The following is a 20,353-nucleotide window of genomic DNA, read 5'->3' on the forward strand; positions in this document are numbered from 1 at the left end:
ATCAGTATGTGTCTTGGAATGAGCTGCACCGCCAGAGGCAGGAGGCACTGAAGGGTAGCCAAGCCTATTGGGTCCAAAAGATCTATCCCACCGGTCCAGCCGGTGAGATAATTCAGAAGGTCAAAGTGGCCAAAGGGCCAAAGGTTAAGCAAAATTGCTTGACGGTAACAGCCAGATTTCGGTACCAAGGGGACCCAGACTGGGGTCTTTGGGAAGACATAGCTAACTGCTCCATGACTCAAGTGAATGGTACGAGGGCCATAGAGCCCGAGCTAAACCGAGTGAACATACTAATCACTGGGACGCCCCAGACTCATCAGATGATGACAGTGACTAAGTGGCCCCTGGATGAGACTAGGGAAGTGAATGCTTTCCTAGGTAACTTACATCCCGAGCCTCCCACAACTGAGTCCGAGAGTCAAGCTCAATCCGAGGGGGTTGCCCCCCAAGTCTCCTAACAAAGCCCCGAATGGGACTGAACTCCCTGTGGACCAATGGGTCCTCGGTTGGAAAACTAAGTCTCCTGCCCGAAAACACGGCATGATAGACTTGAAAGCCAAGATGGCGGGGGAAATTTTAGTTCCCCCACCCCTCGTTCTCTCAAGGAAAACGAGTGACGGTTACCAATTGCGTTGGGGATTGGAACCCAGCTTCAAAGCCACCGGCGCACAGCTTGGTGATTACCCAAAAACCCTCTACGGGATACCGGGGAAGCAATATTGTACCCCCGAGGACCACAGCTACTGTACTACTACGGACCAGTACCCTGAAACGCATGTGGATGAGTCCACATCCGCAATGGTGGACATAGCTTCCACCCGCCGCCTCACCCATGTAAATGGGGAGGTTTGGGTCAACTAGGGTACCATGACTCTGAAAGAGGCGAGCGAGCAGGGCTGTGCCCCTAAGAAAATGGTGGCTAGGTACTATTCGAACAGGAATCCTCCTCCCCAGGAGGAGGCCTGGGCAAACATGCATTGGTATGACGCCCCAACAGAAACTGGGAAACAGCAACCTCCTAGGCAATTGTAGAAGTTACAATCGCTATGCGGCCATGACAGGACAATGTGCCAAGGGTCTATTCGACCACCGCTCCCCGTGGGCGCCCCCCTCCAACTACCTGGTTAATGGTGGGGGACCCTCTCCAGGAGAGGGATGGACTGCAAAAGACTATACACTGTGTGGGGTGTGGCCAAAAGGCTACACCTATAATCTCACAACAGGCACCTGCGCCCAGGATCGGTCCCAGGGAATGCGATGGCGAGTCAGTAGATTCCATAGCTACTTGATTCTATTTGCAGGAGCAGCGGGAGCTGCTACCAAGGACCTTGCCATCTCCATACATGATGGAGCCATAGAGGCATATGATAAAGTGGCCTCATGGGTACAAACTGCCTGGCAGATCATAGCGGACATCCTCAAATGGGCCATACCAGCCATGATGATTCTGGGCTTGGTTATCTTGGTGTCAGTGATGCACAAGATTGGGCTCCTCCCCATAGTGGGAGAGGCTCTGAAAGCCCTGTCCCAATCAGTGTTGGGCAGAATATGGGCTCCTCTTGAAGAGGAGGAGGAGTCCCTTATAATACAAAATTATATAAAGACTGAGCTCTGAGCAAAAACATTGTCAGAACTAACTAAGCTCTGTTAGAGTAAACATACTCTTTGTCCTCTCGTAGATCATGTCTACAGACGGAATGGACATGTCCCCTGCCCCAGGGGATCTATCAGCTGAGGCCCTTCTTGATGAGGGCATCATATTCCTGGATGATGATAGTCTCCTGGAAGAACCATGGGCAGCTGAGGCCATGTCCCAGCTAAGGGCATCCTCATCGGCAGCTGAGGCCATGTCCCAGCCAAGGGCATCTACATCGGCAGCGGAACCTGCTGCTCCGATAGCTCCGGTTGCTCCCAGCACGAGCAGGAGCCAACATCCGAGTGCTCAAGGCACAATCCAGCCCCCGGGTGCTCATGGCACGAACCGGCGTCCGAGTGCTCCAAGCACAAGCCAGTCATCAAACAACGCATCCAGATGGACCAGCATGAGGACCGTCTTTGAACCAGAAAAGATGAACAGAATCAAGCTGTACGCCGCGGGAAGACGGTGTATCAAGGACGGCCCCCTCCACGACCCCAGAAACTGGTTCGACCTCTCAGCGGCCCGACCTGGGTTTAGGCCAACCTTTGGAGTATTCAGCGACATGGCGTGGGATGAGCTGTGTGAGTTGAAAGTTAAGTCCGAGTTGATGACTGTGATCAACAACCGCCTAGTTGGCGAGGGCCACCATGGCCTTTTACCGATCCTCCTGACCATCTACGAGATCGTCGGACCGGACCACCCGCAAAAGGACTATGTGTGAGCAAAGATAAGCCACATGGGAGACAACGACGTGCCGGTGGATGCGGCAATCCTGGCACCCCGAGAAGTTCTGGAAGATCCCCACCGTCCCTTTGAGCATAGGCGGGGGACCAGAGAATCTTCGATGGGACCACTAGATCCAGAGCAGGCGGCCGAGATCCAAGAGACCAGAGGGGGTGTGGAAAGCCGGGCCCCAGACCCGGTTACTGGCATGGTCCCTCGCACCTTGGCCACCTACCAAGGCCGGAGATTTAAGCCAAACTACAAAGCTCTTGCAAAAAGAGGTCATAACAAACGCTACGACATTAGGGCCTATAGGTCCAATGCATCACCCCCACGACAGGCACAGCAGCAAGGCAGTCGCCAACACTCTGCTCCCGCCCCTGCTCCTCGTGGATGGGTCAGGTGGGACGGCGTAGGTGATCCCCCACGTGAGGGGCCTCCAGCAGAATGGAGCCCTGACAGCAATCACACTCAGAGCAGTGCATCTGCACCCAGAGCCTACTCCCCCAGGCGCGAACCAAAGCGCCATGGCAAGGACGGACGGCGCTACAGAGAGTGAGATAAGCTGATGTCTCTCACTATTGTATGTATGTGGTGGCATGTAAATGCAAACCACTGAAGTTGTATTGACAACACATAACCCCTGAGTTGTATTGCTTATACATGACCTTATAGAAAGTCATGACACATGCTGTGTGATAATATGCTGATAGTGTGCCTGCTTAAATGATACTGTATCAACCTATATCCACGTGCTGCTAGATAATATTTTATCAAAGTATATCCATGTGAAGCAGAGGTAGTTTTACATGATGGTACAATATATGTATGTATGCTAAAGAGTACATCTTGTCCCTGGTGATAGAGTACATCTTGTCCCTGGTGATAGAGAGTTCACCCAGTCTGTAAACTCTATGTGACTCCATGTGTTTTTGACACGGTTCCCCAAACATTGAGGAACTGATTCACGACCTGCATCCTCCCCAAACTGTGCATTTGAGGCCAGCACAAGGATGCTGGCCAAATATGGTAAAAAGTACATGTTGTCATAAAAAACAAGGGGGTACCTTTATGGTACATAGATATGACGCGACGGACTATGGTATATATGCTGTCGCCCGAAGATAGTTGGAGGCTCTCTCTCTCGACTCTCTTGCAATTTTTGCTGAAGACCTGTATTGTGTTGTGACAACTTTCTGAACTTGGGTTCTGTCTGTCTCTACCTCAGTATGTGACTCTACCTCTCTCTGAGACCCAGTCTCTAACTTTGCTTGTAACCTCATTTCTTAATAAATACCACTTTTTGTTATAACTTTTACAACTTCGTCAGCATCTACATTTTTTGCCTCCCTCGTGAGCGTTCTACTCTACACACGATCTAAGACATCTGAACCTTTTGCCTGACTTATCCAGTGGTGAGTACAAAACGTGGCTGTGGCTATGTTGAAATTATTCTCCTGGGTGTGATAACTGTGGTTGCCGCGGCGTTAGCCTGCGGCCCGGGCCGTGGCCCGTGCCTCGAGTGCCCTGTGCCTCGAGGAGTACGAAAACAGTTATATATCACCAAGGCTCCTCTTTCTCATGGGAAGAGGAGCTCCACTTACGGAGACACATATTGAAGTACATAGCAATCTTTGTTCTGGTAATGGTCATTGGTTATTGGTTTCTAGCTCTCTTTGTTACTTGGTCTATAAAAACAAGAATTAATGACATTTAAAGTCATGGTGTTCTAAAACAAATGCTTTAATTGTTAAACCTAGATGGGAGAACAAGTCAGTCTAGTCATTAGCTAATATATAATAAGGTAAATGTTATATCGGTAAATATAATATTGAACATTTATATAAAATATTGGTAAATATTGTTTAGCTATAAACACCAGTGATCATCCCTTCTATTTCTGACTGATGAATAGACTGCAGCTAGAAGTAGAGACATTTCCTGCTAAAGGATAAAATAAGTGTAGAGCACACGGCACATTGGTTTTAAAATTGATCTCCCAATTCACTACTAGATTAGCAACCTTATAGTGGATACTTGGAGGCGGCGTGGGTAAGGTGTAAAATGTAAGGGTCCCTGCCCCGCGCTCTCAACAAGTTTCAATCCGGCTGCTGTCAGAATGCTGAATGGGGCATAAGCCTGAATGAGGCATAGGCCTTGTTCAGCAGCCTGACAACAGGCGGCGCAGACTTTTCTGGCTCTTCCTGAACACACCTGTGGATTATACCAGGGACAATGACTTGGACTTTAGCCCCCCCTCGGACACACCTGTGGACTACACCAGGTACAAATGACTTTTTGTTGCACTCCCTCATGGAGCTACTTGCGGATTATACTAGGGTCAGTCCACTCTAGGTGGATACGCACTGACCTTTTGCACCTTAATCCCTTGTATAACGCACTGACTTTTTTTTCTGTCTTTTTTTATTGTGCTCCTTTTCCTCTAAGCACCTTAACGTCCATTGTCTATCATGCACAGTATAAGTATAACATGCACAGTATACAATACATTGCTGCTATGCTCAGGCACCTTAGTTTAGTTTTTAGTTTTTTATTATCTCAGGTAATTTGTAAATATGTAGATAACTTGTCTGGCCTTCTGTTGCTCTCTTGTTTTGATCTCCTTCCCACTTGCCCCCCACCCCTCTTCTTCTCCCCCCCCCCCCCTCTTCTTTCTATGGAAACTAACGTTGCGATGGGAACGATGTACAAAAAAGAATTTCACCCACTTTTTTACCTTGTAAACCTGTGATGTGACAATAAAACTGATTCTGAAACTCTGTTTTGGGCATGTCATTTTTGTTAAAATGTTGAAAAATAGCAATGCTTTATTTTTTTGCCTGGCTTATGAAACCATTTGTCACCCACATATATAGTGCAGTGTGCACACATATACACACCTCTTTCTCCCTATGGAAGCGGAGTTCTAGTAGCTGAGAGTTTGGTGCCAACAGTTTCTCCACAAATGATGCAGGTAGTTTGTTATTGATCTGCTCCACAATCTAAAACAAAGAACAAAAAAATAAGATAAATCAAAACACACATGTGGACAGTAGCACAACACGTCAAGGACATATACATACATTCACATGAAAGAACGATACTGGTAGACAATATGTTGAAGCTTTTCTCCCATCTGTGGTTTGGGATGCTAGGAATAGACCAAATCATATTTACGGGTAGATAACGGCGGAAGCGTCGCATTGGAACAGTATTATTTATAAAGCTTATTTCTAGAAGAACAGGACACCTATGATATTGTTATTGACAATTTAGAAATACATTATTTAGTCCTAAATATCCACAGGTTGACAAACTAGACATAACTATGTATGTTCCGGACCCTTTATTTTATATTGCGTAAATATCCAACACAAACAAGACGAGGACAACTGCAGTCCTTACGAGTCGGACCTCAGTGTACAGTGTGCCTGGAGAAGATGACGCCCCAGTCCTCTCATCGATTTCATATTGCCTGATTTATGCTGTGGTTGTACCAGCTCAGTGGCCTTGTGGTCAGAGTGTCCGCCATGAGAATGGTTGGCAGGTCGGGGTTCAATCCCCTGTCAAAGTCATACCAAATGGGACTCCCTCTTTCATTGGTGCGTCGGCCAGGTTGCGCCTAAACCCTAACCTTTGAATTCTCCCCAAACCAAAAACTAAAATGCCTTGTCGTCAAGACTATAAAGTGGTGCCCAATGTCTCCCTGCTTGGCACTCAGCATCAAGGGTTGGATTGGGGGGGGTATGTCTTTATGACATACTACTAGCATCAAGTCCAGGGGGCGGACTTGCACATCAAGCGGCCTCCACTACAGAAACAGGAGATAGGCTCCTGACCAATGGGTCACAACATGGCTCGGAAATCATTGGTTCTCAAGGCTTCGTACTCATACTTGGTTGAGCATCATGTCACGCACGGAAATTGCTGATCTACAAGCTCGCAATGCATCACATCTTCACGATGCATTGTGAGCTTGTAGATCAGCAATTTCTTTTAACCCATTGATACCTGGAACGCTTCTGTGTCACTTTAGATGCCTTTGGCTATTCAAAAATAGCAGATATACAAGCTCATAGCGCGGCACCGAGTGCCGCGCTATGAGCTTGTAGATCTGCTATTTTTGAAAATTCGTGAAAAAATATTTTCTATATTTTTTTCAAAAAACTGTTAGGATTTAGATTTTTTTAAAGAATCGTCTCAGGTCTTAATGGGTTAACATGAAACACCGGCTTCTAGATCGCTATTTTTGCAACAGATTAATTTATACAGATGGAAACAGATTCTGACGATTATTCAAAAATAATTGCGATTGTCTAAAATAATTGCGATCGGGCGATTATTATGTAATAATTGGGACAGGAACAAGGTCTGAGGACGACGTAGAGAGAGAGAGAGAGAGAGGTCTTACCAGGGTGAGCAGGCCGAGCACGGCCAGGCTGTAGTCAGAGCCACAGGCTCTGCAGCAGTCCAGCTGGTCCAGTCCGTAGGCCAGGACGGCCTCCGTCAGCGGGGCCGCCGGCTCCAGACTCACCAGCAAGACGCTCACGCACTCGTTGCCCGCCGTGAGGACGGCCTCCGAGAACAGAACCTGCTTGGCCGTGGTCACGCAGGACAGCACCCTGTTCAGAACCTGAGGGGAGACGCAGTCATGTGATGTTTTAACCCATTGAGGCCTGAGGTTCCGATTCTGCAAAATGTCTTCTAAACCCTAAACGGTTTTCTGAAAAAAACGTATGTTTCTATATCAGTGGTTTTCAAACTTTTTCATGTCAAGGACCCCCAAAATGATATGAGTTTGGCCGCGGAGCCCCATCTCAAAATGTTTTGTTCCATGGACGCGAGATTTGGGTTAATGTTTGCTTTAAAAGAATATATATTCAAAGATTTTGATACATTTTCAAGATTTTTCAAAAATAGCAGATCTACAAGCTCGTAGCGCGGCACTCGGTGCCGCGCTATGAGCTTGTAGATCTGCTATTTTTGAATAGCCAAAGTGTAAAATAATGCTTTTTAGCTCAAATGAAAAAGTGACACAGATGCATCCCAGGTCTCAATGGGTTAAATTACTTGCTAGATTAGCAGATCTCGGAAAGCTATCTCGCAAACATCTATGCCAATAGATCTTGCAATATTCTCCTGTCAAAGCGGGTCTTTTTGAACCCCTATTAAGTTTTACAGTAGGCTGAAATAGGGTAGTCTTTGGATTTCCTTACTTAGTCAATAGAAAAATGACACAAGCCATCACACTTTAGTGCCCAGAACCAAAAAGGAGGTCTTTAAGGCTGTATTTGACTAAAAACAATATGAATATGAAATGCATAACCTGACCGTTTACAAATTCTCAAAGGCCAGTCATCTGCATATGACCGTTTGCATTCCACTCTCTGCTCCCAAAATAACATCCATGCCAACTATACATTAATCCGTGACATTCCATAGTCTGAACATGTCGGCTATGTGCCGGCAGGGGTTTGTTTTTGGCCTTACGTCTGTAATGTAGGCCTCTGTAATGGGGGGGCCTCTGGAGGGGTTGAATGCCGATCCGATGCTGCGCACCACCGTGCTGAACACCCGGAGCAGAGCCGCCAGCTTGGGCAGCGACACCGTGGGTGGAGGGATGTCCTCGTCCACCGCCTCCCCTGAGACCACATGGCTCAAGTCCTGCCGGGAACAGAGAACAGGAATGTCTGATTCATACTTGGTTGCACCTTGTGTTAAAGGGAAATGCCACTCATTTTCAACATTGAACTGGTACAAGGTGTACTTTTGGCTGAGGGGGCGGAGCCAAAAGTACACCTTGCGTATGTCACTGATCACATGAACTCAATCAATTATCCAGTTCTAGGCAACATAGATGGGGGGGGGGACTTTTTTCTTATTTCCACACAACAGCTAAGGTGTATTAAAGACATAGTTCAATGTTGAAAATGAGTGGTATTCCCCTTTAAGCACGGAAGATAGCCAATATGCAAGCTCACACAGATTAGGCCAAGGTAAATACTGGAATATGTTTCACCTTTTGTGAATTTCTTATGTGTGCGTGAATGTTTTTCAAAAACGTTTTTTTATGAAGTAGATCGCTTGTAGATCGCGTGATACAATTGTACGACCAAGTATAAATCTGTTTAAATCGTTAATGTCTGTATTTGTTTTGAAAAATGGGTAATCAGTGCATGGAATCCAAATGACGGAAATCAGTCACGTGGCAACTGAGAGCTTTGATACATGGGCATTACCTCTGCATAGGCTTCCATGTCTTCCATGAACTGACCCAGCAAGGTGGTGGAGAACTGCAGGTCTGACACCCAGAACGGCTCCAAGCTCTGCAGCCAGCCTGGACACAGACAGAGACCTTTCAGAACATCCAAAAAGCTCAACAACAACTTAATTAGTCACCAACGTGGGTAAAGATGTGACTTGGTACAGTCGGGTGGTGAGGAATAGGACTGCAGACAAAGCTACAGAAGAAAGAAGAAAAGATTTGAACCCTCAATAGTGCACACACAACTCGACATAAGGTTGTGGGATGCACACTATGCTAAAGCACTTCATTCATTTTGAAAACGTCAGTGCCATTCAAATAATTATCGGTATTTCGGCGATGTCTTCAGACAACTATATGTACAATTTAATATGCAAACTAGAAGTTATGTCCATAACTAGACCAAGATACATGATGAATTTGTTGAAGTCAAATCATGATTTATTTTTATTTTTTTCCATAAATCAGAGCCTTCCTCTCATTCTACACTGTATGCTAGAATGGAAATCACTTACCACTAAAACAGATTACGGTTGTAGGATACATAACCACTAAAACAAATTACGGTTGTAGGATACACAACTGACCTGAGACTTGCTGAGTGAGTGCCTGTTTCTGTGTGAGGTCAATATGCCAGCCCACCAAGATGTCCACTGTGTCCTGAAATGGGGAAGTTAAATCAGTCAGATACATTTTTGACAACTGCTTGGAGTTTTTACCACTTAACTCATTGACTGCCAGAGTTAAAACCTCGTTCATAGCAGCCCTTGCCAGCGATTTTCGTGTTTTTTCGTTTCGTTATTTTGTTATTTAATTCACATCTAGAAAGTCTAGCTTGACACTTGAATCATTTTGATCGTTCCACCACTAGAGAGCAGCACATACCAAGCTTGATCGCCTCTCGATCACACTCGCCCCCTCCCAGACCCACTCACACAGTGAAACACATGAACCGGAAGTGAAATGTCTCAGATTCTGTTATCGGCGAAAATTACTTTGTGATACACAACGGGGATGACTGTTCGTCACCCAGACCATAGATTATAGGAGGGGAGGTCTCCGATCGTTTTTCATAGCGTGTGAAAAACAGTTTGTTTCCCTATTATGGTCGAAAATGACTGGGGGGAAAAATGTAAAACCGAAAACGGAACCCAAGTCATGGAACCGGATGCAGTGGTGGTTGAAGTAAGTGGAACATGAAACTTAGCCTGATTCATAACAGAATAGCGTGATCAGAGCATAAAGATCAATAAAGACCATAGATCGCATTAACGCGATCCTGGCGGCCAAGCGCGCTATTTATTAGATCGCGTTAATGCGATAATGGCGGCCAATGAGTTAAACTAGTTGACCGGAGTCCCCAAGGGCTCTACACTAGGCCTCCTCCTTTCCCCCCCCCCCCCCACTACAGTAGATATCTTCACCAAAAATAGCAGATCTGCAAGCTCACGTAGCCAGACGATCAGAGATGTCCGCCTACTGACATGTCTGGTGACATCTACGTTAAATTAAATGGGATAAAACTGAGTGGAAACAATTCCGAAATAAAAAAAAGTAACAGCTTAGGTTTGTTAGCGCTGTTTTTTCTCCGCTGCCCAGGCCGATTCCTTCAAGTCTGATTTTCCCCAGACATAAGTAGTAGGTGGAGATCTCTTATCGTCTGGCTATGTGAGACTAGGTAAAAAATGTGGTAAAAAAAAATTTATGCAAAGATAGGAGGACAGAAAGCATATAAAGTATACCAAAAAAAGGCTGATTGTGTTTGTATGTTCACACAGAATTCCTCAAACTTGACACTTTCTGTGTGAAAATTAGCCTCGCGTCGGGACTCACTCTGAAATTGGTGGTGAAGACAAGCGGGTTGCAGCGGGACACCTGCAGGATGCACTTGACAGCCTGACACAGCAGCTCCGGTGTGTCCAGGTTCTCCAGGATCGACTGTAGGCTGTTCATCACCATCTGAAAACACGACATGCTGTGAAAGCCCTGCGTGGACTGTCCTTTTGATCGTCCGCATTTATTTGGTGTAATTTGTTTTCGATGGTAACAATGTACAAATCAGCCTAGCTCTAGAAGGTGCTGCAAGAATAATTTGCGTAAACAATGTGCAGTGACTGTGGTCGGAACGTCCAATTAGAGGATGACGGCACAACATTGCTGACATTGCCAGATCATTGTGGAAGCCAAGAATTGAAGTCTGCCAAGACATGATGCACAAAATCTCTAGTTTCAAGATATATTCTACAATTATATAAAATTGCCTATCTCCTCCATGTTGATTAGATAGAGAATAGAAAGTAAGTCTTCATGAAGGCAGGCTGGCTATCTGGAAAACGGTATGGTAGACTTGTCCAGCAATAATTAACATTTACCCAGACATTTACCCAGGCTGGCATCAATTTCAAGTCCAGGCGAGACTTATTTTTCATGAAGACATTTTTGGCTTAGTGTCGAGTCATTACAGAATATAATTGCTTTCAGGAAAATAAAACCATCGATCAGCTTCCTATTATGTGAAAATATAAGTTTCACCTCTGTGTCCAGGACTTATTGTGCTACTACTTTAGAAATCTTCCGAGTCGGTAATGACCTCTAAATAGGCCATATGCCAAAGCAATTAGCATGTGCAGCAGCCAACGAAAAGCGCACAGGCCACGTCATCTTCCTCAACGCAGAATACAAATGAATGAAAAAAGCATTTGGCATTTTCATGCCAAATGCCATTAAGAGTCCCCCCAGAGCTGTTACGACATCCTCATCTTTGGCTCCGGTTACCTGCATGACGGGCGAGAACGACTTCCTGTCGCCGGCGGCCTCCAGCGCGCGGTACACTGCCACCAGGTACAGCAGCTTGACCTCGTCGCGACCGCAGGAGCTGAGCTTAAGGAAGAGCCACTTGAAGATGCGCTCCGCCTCGTAGCTCAGTGCCGCGCACAGCAGGCCCAGGCAGGACGCCCCCTCCTGCCGCAGCTCCCACAGGAGCTTACTGCTATAAAAAAAAAGTGTGTGGAGGAGAGAGAATGTGATAAAGAGACGATTCAGGCTCAGGATTAACCCCTCTTAACCCCGGCATCCCTTACGTGTAATTTGCTCACGTTGGGGAGCTTGAAGACTTTTAGATTTACTTTTTCCCCCTCTTTAACCCATTCAATCTGGGAACGCATCTCTGTCATTTCTTTGGCTATTCAAAGATAGCAGATATACAAGCTCATAGCGCGGCAGTCGAGTGCCGCGCTATGAGTTTGTAGATCTGCTATTTTTGAAAAATAGTGAAGATCTGTAGAAATCTTTGAATATATAACATTTGTAAAATATGTTGTTCCAGGGGCAAAGATTTGAGTTACAAATGTTCGCTTAAAAAATATATATATATACAAAGATTTGCACAATTTGTCATGATTTTTCAAAAAAGTAGCAGATCTACAAGCTCATAGCGCGGCACTCGGTGCCGCGCTATGAGCTTGTATATCTGCAATTTTTGAATAGCCAAAGACATCTTAAAATGACAGATGCTTTCCCTTCCCGGTCTTAATGGGTTCATTTTTTTTTGGCACAGAAACAACAGGCACCCTTTATTTTAGCAATCCACGTTCAACAAGTTCCGCTGTGAGACACACACGTACAATGAAGTGGCTCTGATTGTGTCTCAACAGAGGGGGTTCTTCCGCTTACCTCTCGTTCAGAATGTCATTCAGGGTGCTCAGGATGGTATCCAACTGTTTCACCAGGGCCTGTGGGGAGGACAAAAACACTTGATCTCATTTGACAGCTGCGTTTGTGTATGCGGTCCCACATCACCTACCACCTCCAATCTAGAGCCTCGATCGGGGTCTAAAAAAAGCCATGTTATCTAGGGCCAGCCTGAGAGGCGACAACACAGTTGGCAGGGGTGGGTGGGGGCGAGGGGGTCACTTGATGGTAGAGCCAGACTGGCCAGAGTTTGATAAGTCCGATGCCGATCCCAATTTTGGACCCCACCGATGTGTACATTTATTATACTTGAAGGAACACTTCACCCATTTCCAACTTATCTTCATATAATTAATCCTCACTAAAGCTCATTATAATAAGGTTCATTTCTGTCTACTCTCCGCGTCTCAGGGGAGGGCTGTTGACAGTTCAGAAACCTGCCAATCATTGACATCATAGGTAGGCAGGTTTGATCATTTCAAACAAGATTTTTTTTACATTTTATATGCAAGAACAATGGTCTCCATTTCAGCATGCTAACTTTCCAGGAAGAGAAAGGCTGTGGTTTTCATTAGCTTGGAATCCCAATCGATTATGTCATTGGTATGCAGGTTTCTGAACTGTCCATAACCAGATGAAATACAGAGTTGGTAGACAAAAATGGTGCCATCTTATAATAAACATTTTTGAGGACTAATTATATGATATGGTTGAAAATGGGTGAGGAGCTGCTGTCCTTTAATTCAACCCTTTTGGCAAGAGGTCACCAAAGAAATTAGAGCCATCTTTGGAATAGAAATGGATTGTTCTTTTGTTAGTTTATCTGGGGAAAATCCCTGCTGAACTCATGAGCCAAGACTTATACCTGTATAAAATCATTTTGGTTGCCTGTAAGAAAGCCATCACTCGGATATGGCTACAGGCCACACCACCTACAAGGAAGACTGGACTACGGTTGTCAATGAGATGGACTCTATGGAGAATCTGACCTTCTCTCTTAGGCTGAGAGCGGTATACAAAGAACTGGAAGAAATGGACTTCTTATTGTTTGATGAGAAATGTAATTCATTGACTGATTGTTGTTAAAAAAGAAAAAAAAGAAAATAATGTAATCCATAAATATGTTAATCCTTGTGTTACAACGCCCACCTCAACACAATTTTTGTATGACTTTTTGTTTGTCTTTACTTTATTTACCTTCATTTCATTTTATTTGTCTGTGTGTCATTCTCATATATGTTTATTTGATCGTTGAATTTTCTAATTGGAAAACAATAAATAAGTTAAGGTGCTCTTTGATAAAAAAAAAAAAATTGTCGGCTACATAATTGCAGATCCCGACATAAAAAAAAGTCCACAAATACCAATTTCATGCATATTGAATACACAATGTAAACTCTCATTGGAAAGTGATTTGGTGAAACGTGCCTTTCTTGAGAAGTACTGACCCAGTACTACTACTGGATGTTAAATAAGTCAGTAAACGAGGTAAGTTGACTGTAAATTCAACTGTGGCTTCCCCCCCCCAGTTCTAAATGAAAACAATACCCTGCAAAGGAGCAGTAAATGCAACGTTATTCTACTGAATATCTAATTTGACACAATATCTATAATGCCGTGAGAGTTGGTTAACCACTTTCAACATGATGGCATCCCTTATAACGTGCCGCTTTGCATTGGGAGCTAGAAGACCTGCTATTTTGTAGAATGTCTTCTCAAACAGGGCTTAAGTGGTTTTTAGCGTATGTGAAAAACAGACGTTTTACATATGCTAAAAAGAGGAAATGTGTGTGAAAAAGGCAAACTGACCACTTTGTTTTCGGCATGGCCGATGAACTCCTTCATTTGTTTGAGGGTGCTCAGCCTGCGGTCCCTGTCATCCTCACGGGACACGCGGCGCAGGAGGTTGGCCAGCCGCGACTCCTCCGAGTGAGCCATGCCCCTATCTGCAACCAACGGGACACAATGCAAACACACAGTGTTAATTTTGACAGATTTTTTTTTTTTGTCTTTTGAATAAAATTTCATTAGTTTTAGTCATCTGAAAAGGTTTTAGTCATATTTTAGTCATCTGAAAAGGTGTTAGTTTTAGTCAACTAAATATCACAACATTTTAGTCGACTGAATCTACAGTAGAACACAAATATTTAGGCAGGCCTTGATGGCATCGTAATGCCTGATTTTACACTTGGTTGCATGCTGAAAATAGCCGATCTATAAGCTCACAACGCGTCACGCTGCGACGTGTTGTGAGCTTGTAGATCGGCTATTTTCAGAGCGCAACACCCGAGCGCAACCAAACATAAAATGTCTTTTAGTTTTACAGGATCTCTTCTCCACTAGTCCCTCTCGATAACATTTTAGTTTAGTTTTTATTTGTTGATGAGATTGTCAATATATTTAGTCTTAGTCATCATAGCTTATGTTTTTATTTAGGAAAGGTAGTCGACGAACATTTTGCGTCATAGCTTTCGTCGACGAAATTAACACTGCAAAACGCATACAATTACATTATGGTCATTTAGCCCAGGAGGACCTTATCCAGAACACTTATAATAATGATGAATGAGCAGGTCTCAATGAGCCTCGCAACACAGGAGGGCACACAGACAGATGGAAACAAACGAGGACTTTTCAAACATCATTCCAGCCTAATTTATAATCCATAGCACGACATTGGCGCTTGCCAAAAAGATCAGTTCTTCTTGGCAAAGCAGGACCTTGTGTGATGGAGTTTAAAGTAAGCTTAATCCATTCAATCCGGGAACGCATCTGTCATTTTCAGATTTCTTTGGCTATTCAAAAATAGCAGATATACAAGCTCGTAGCACGGCACCGAGTGCCGCACTACGAGCTTGTAGATCTGCCATTTTTGTAAAATCGTGAAAATGTGCGCAAATCTTTTAATCGATTTTTTTATAAAGCGAACATTAGTAAAATATTAGCAAAGATTTGAGTTACAAATGTTCGCTTTAAAAATACTTGCACAAATGTTCGCGATTTTTCAAAAATAGCAGATCTACAAGCTCAAATCGCGGCACTCAGTGCTGGGCTATGAGCTTGTATATCTGCAAATAGCCAAATAAATCTGAAATGACAGAGATGTGTTCCTGGATTGAATGGGTTAAAGGGCCATCCACACCAAGAATGACCATAAATTATATCTATAACCCCTCTGTGTCATTTTAGCATACTGTATATATAGCAACATACGTTTTTCAGAAAACTGAGGATTTAGAAGGCATTTTGTTATATCCATATTCTAACTAAACGTAAATTAACGCCCTACTTCATCATATCATACTACAGCGTCACACAAAAGCATCAAAAGTAGCAGATACTTTACTACTCTTGCGTTTTTTTGAATTATTATCAGTTTTGGACATATGAGGTTTCCACCCAACAGAGATGATTTGTAGAATCGGCCTCAGGTCTTAGTGGGATAAATACGGCATTTTAAAAATCACACCAACTCAAATGGATTGGATGCCGGAGTCCACGCCACAACAGATGCCGGAGTCCACACCACAACTATAACGTGGCGAACGTTACCGTTAGGTTCACTTTCTGAGTAATTTGATTAATGATGGAAACACTCGCAGCCAAAATCCAAATCCAATCCGAACATACTGATCATCACTCGCGTTCACAACAGGTTTACGTAACGTTGTATCCGTGTGGATGCTCATTGCTCACATTATTATCATTTTAGCGGTGGACAGGCCTTTACTCTAAGCCAATGGCACATGGCACTGACCCAAGGATTCCTTTCTTCCGTTTATAACGCAATTTACTGGGGAACCTTTAATCATACTACCTTGAGAGCTCACAGATGTACAATTGTACATCACGATACCTGACTTTTCCCCAATTGTGATATACACTGTAGTGGCTTTTCACCATTTGTGGCAGATGTCATCGGAAATATCAGTGATACGACGCAGTGACACCTAAAATGTGGTCAAACCACATTTAGAAAAAAGATGACGTATATAGCCATGTGGCATTTACTATCTTAGATCTGATCACTCCAACCTGTAATTTGGCTTCCATCTCAGTTGGGAACCCTTGATATTTAAATACATTTTTGATTGCCTGCTCGAAACTGGGGATATGTTACAACTACCAGTTAGCTAACGATTTCATTAGGAGCACTATAACATTGTTATCAATTTCTCTGGATATAAAAAAACGAATAAAAGTAGAAAGTAGATCATATCTGATCAGTTTCCTTGAGCAAATATTTTACATAACTACAGTCTACAATCAAGATGAGGTTAGGAACTTCCTTAAAGAATCCAGTAATTGTGAGAAAAATGACATGGTTGTGAGCATGGAAGGCATGGCTATTGTACTGAATCCCCTATAGGTGGCTGCTATGTGGAACAATGACATTTGGCCAGACATGTCCTTGGGCAGTTTGAGTTATGAATGATGATGGCCAACAATACATTTGATTTGTTTCATACCAACTGTTAATAGCTTGGGGTCATGCGAGTTTGAAAACATTTCCTGTCCCGAGTATCAACACTCGTCAACCCAGTGAAAACCTCGGTCCTGTTCCCCTGCCCATTTTGGAGGCGGTATTCAAAGCACAACCACAGACACTCCTATTTTAACCCATAAAGACCTGAGGCGATTCTTTAAAATGTTTTCTAAATCCTATATATATATATATATATTTTTTTAAATGATTTTTTTTTTAAATGATTTTTCAAAAATAGCAGATCTACAAGCTCATAGCGCGGCACTCGGTGCCGCGCTATGAGCTTGTATATCTGCTATTTTTAGCCAAATTTTTAGCCAAAGAAATCTAAAGTGACACAGATGCGTTCCAGGTCTTAATGGGTTAATAGCACGCGTTTAACCCATTATGGTCGGTTCTACAAATGTCTTCTAAATCAGTAGTTCTCAAACTTTTTCGTGGCAAGGACCACCAAATTGATATGTATTTGGCCATTGCGGACCCCCCCCCACCCCCCATCTGAAAATCCAAAAGAGAAGATTTGTGTAAAAACAAATGCAAAAAAAAAAAAAAATAATAGCAGATTTACAAACTTGCAGTGCGGCACAAAGTGACGCCCTGCGAGCTTGTACATCTGCTATTCTTTTTAGAACCACTGTTCTAAATCCTAAAAAGTGAAATCTAAAATGACATAGATGCCTTCCCGGTGGGATTATTAGACTCTCGTTGTGCGTTTCAGACCGACAAACATCAAAGTGCTTCACCAGGCGAAGGACTTACCCTGTGATTTCCTCATGTCCTTTGAAGCTAAAGCACGGTTTCCATGCTGAAAAGGGGTCAAATCCGGCGTCACGTCATTGAGCCTCAACTCTTGCCCCAGCGGCTTCCAACCAAATGTAGTATCACAGAGACCTCCGCCAGCTTCATATCCACCTGCGCGAAAACATGTTGGATTACACTGATGTGGGTATAGTCGTGTCGTTAAGTCAAGACCATTTCATCATACATTCATCAACTCAATGAGGAATCCCCCTGCATCCCTACTCTGCCATTCAGGACACCCAAACAAGGCTCTAATTTATGTAAGGGTACAATTTATGTGCAAAGCCTGTAGAGAAAACAATATTGAGATTACAGACAGGACATGTCTTATAGACAGACGGCACTAAAAAAACACTGCAATATAGTTATCCAAGTACACCATGCAAAGGCACGTTTCATTTTTATTTTTGTAAAACCACCTGCTAACCTTGGGGAAATTCCAACAGTAACTTTCAAAGCGTTATATACACTGAAGATTTTAACGCTAGTACTGGTGGATTACTAGTAAATACCATTAGAGGTTTATCAGAAAGACAGACTCGAGTCTGGTGACAAAACATTTTTCAATTAATACCATCATGTTAGTGATCCAAATAATCGCCCCCAAATTGTATGATGAACAATCAATAATAGTCAAAATTAAGCACCTGTGAAGTTCATGTTTAACACCATGCCATCTTTTTCCAAGCTTGACTACGGATGTTAAAGACAGAAGAGAAAGATAGCAAGTGACCCTACATTTAAAAGCTTCCAAATGAATACTACTTCTCTCACCCACGCAATCTACAAATGATTAGTCTATGAATTACAAGTACTATCTATCCCAGGTGGCCACAGCAATCTCGTAGTTCTCCAAAAGACTTTGACTGATTTCCCAAATGCCTACAAATAGGCTTTCAGTGATTTCCCAAATGCCTACTGTAAAGCTAGCTACCAATGCCATCAAGTCTGATTCTGCACGAACGGTGTGTATCCAAGTTGTTTAGTGAGTAGTATAAGCAGTAAGCACAGGACATTAATGCAACATTTTTAAATAAAGGCATCAGTCCTAGATTTGAGCTTTTGGGTGCGTGAGCCATTAACAAGCATGTCACCAATCAAGCTGCTGTCAAAATGACCACGGTGCCTGTCATGGATCATTAAGAAATATGCGTTTCACAATTAACACCTAGCCTCGTCTAGCGACTAGATGTTACATTTAACCACAACTGTATTAATATTCATGTACAATTCAAAGCTATGGTTAGGAATTTCACATTTGCAGCCAATCTCCTCGAGACCTGACGCTAAGAGATGTAAGATTATCGAGTAGCCACCCACTTGCAGTCAGTTCTCCACAAGAAAGGTCTTGACTTTGGCTATCGCCTATGAATCCAGTCCACACACCACAGCGGTTTCTGCTTAACTAAACTACTTCCCTGAATGCCTAAACTATTTTCTTGAATATGCTGACAGGCACTTAACACACACTTTCATTTCACCCACACACACACACACACTCTTTATTTTAGAATATACAGTATACTTCAATAAGCCCCATACATCTTTAACCACATGAACCCTAGCATATTACCCATTCTGTGCAGGTCATAATAATCGTGGAGTGATTTGGAGTAATCTACAAGCTCACAATTTGCTGCAAACACTTGTAGATCGGCTATTTTGGCCATTGACGTACAACAAAGTATATAGAGTTTAAGTGGTTACTTAACCACCTGCATCAATTTTATTTTATTATTGCATATAGATTATTTGTCTTGTGTTTTATTCTACTCATTCCACCTGTGTTTACCATTGTGTAAATAATTAGACTAATGCACAGTGCTCTGCGTGTACAGTAAGTCCACTTTCCCTTTCATTTCCTCAGAAAGATGAAGGAAGTGAAAATGCCACTTTAGCAGAAACAACACAGCCATAAACCACACCTCCTAGCGTTAGAACACTGGGCAAACACTTTAGGGCAGTGGTTCTCAACCTGTGCGTCGGGATTCCCAGGGGGGTCCCCACATGATTTTTTTGGGGGGTCCCCAGATGACAGCAAAGTTACAATAAGACCATTACTGCATCAAAAGTAATCAACAAACTATACTATAAATACTGGTCAAACATTGGCCAAATTGTCAAATAATATAAGAAAGAGGATTTTTGGGGGAAAATAGCCGATGTACAAGCTCACAGCGCCTCTTGTTGCGAGGCGCTGTGAGCCTGTAGATCTGCTATTTTCAGTTTCTCTGTAACCGAGTCAAACTAAATGTAATGCCTCAACAAAGGGTGGGGGGTCCCAAATTCAAATATGATTATTTTGGAGTCCACAGAATATGATTTTGGGGGGTCGCGGCCTGAAAAGGTTGAGAACCACTGCTTTAGGACACGGTCACACATACGCTTCATAGGGCTGCACGATTATAATGAGCACTAATGATAGCACGATAATTTATCAGAGATTATTCATTGATTTTAGTGACACAAATATTTGCATCACTTAAACATAACACTGCTTTCACATCCATGGTGTACTACACACATTCCTGCTAAGGTACAATAATGTTTTTTATCATAATAAAATTGGTCCTTATTCACCAAAACAATATGCATCTTCTAGAATAAATATTAACACTAAATTAAATCAACAGGGCACTGCATTCACTTCTACATTGTACAGACTTATGTAGTTTGTATTCACTTCAGTACTTCAACTAGAAGCTAAATATAACGTCTATCACTCCATTAATTGTACCTGCATGATGGA

The 20,353-nt window shown here is 43.3% G+C and overlaps 1 protein-coding gene across 3 annotated transcripts in view; it reads right to left on the reverse strand.

The window, feature by feature from the left end:
* The window catches only part of smg1 (SMG1 nonsense mediated mRNA decay associated PI3K related kinase), an 84,745-nt gene that overhangs the window by 57,866 nt on the left and 6,526 nt on the right, over window positions 1–20,353 (reverse strand). For 2 of the 3 annotated variants that reach the window (XM_080448473.1, XM_080448471.1), the window contains 10 exons: window positions 17,563–17,715; window positions 14,127–14,263; window positions 12,300–12,358; window positions 11,403–11,616; window positions 10,461–10,586; window positions 9,215–9,287; window positions 8,602–8,699; window positions 7,853–8,026; window positions 6,774–6,995; window positions 5,263–5,364 (listed from right to left, as the gene is read on the reverse strand). In XM_080448473.1, coding sequence (XP_080304599.1) covers window positions 5,263–5,364; window positions 6,774–6,995; window positions 7,853–8,026; window positions 8,602–8,699; window positions 9,215–9,287; window positions 10,461–10,586; window positions 11,403–11,616; window positions 12,300–12,358; window positions 14,127–14,263; window positions 17,563–17,715 — 1,358 coding nt within the window. The remainder of the gene's footprint in view (window positions 1–5,262; window positions 5,365–6,773; window positions 6,996–7,852; window positions 8,027–8,601; window positions 8,700–9,214; window positions 9,288–10,460; window positions 10,587–11,402; window positions 11,617–12,299; window positions 12,359–14,126; window positions 14,264–17,562; window positions 17,716–20,353) is intronic. The other variant, XM_080448472.1, reaches the window with a different exon arrangement.

This window comes from Gymnoscopelus braueri (assembly GCF_963280865.1).
Source record: "Gymnoscopelus braueri genome assembly, chromosome: 13".
Lineage (NCBI taxonomy): Eukaryota > Metazoa > Chordata > Actinopteri > Myctophiformes > Myctophidae > Gymnoscopelus > Gymnoscopelus braueri.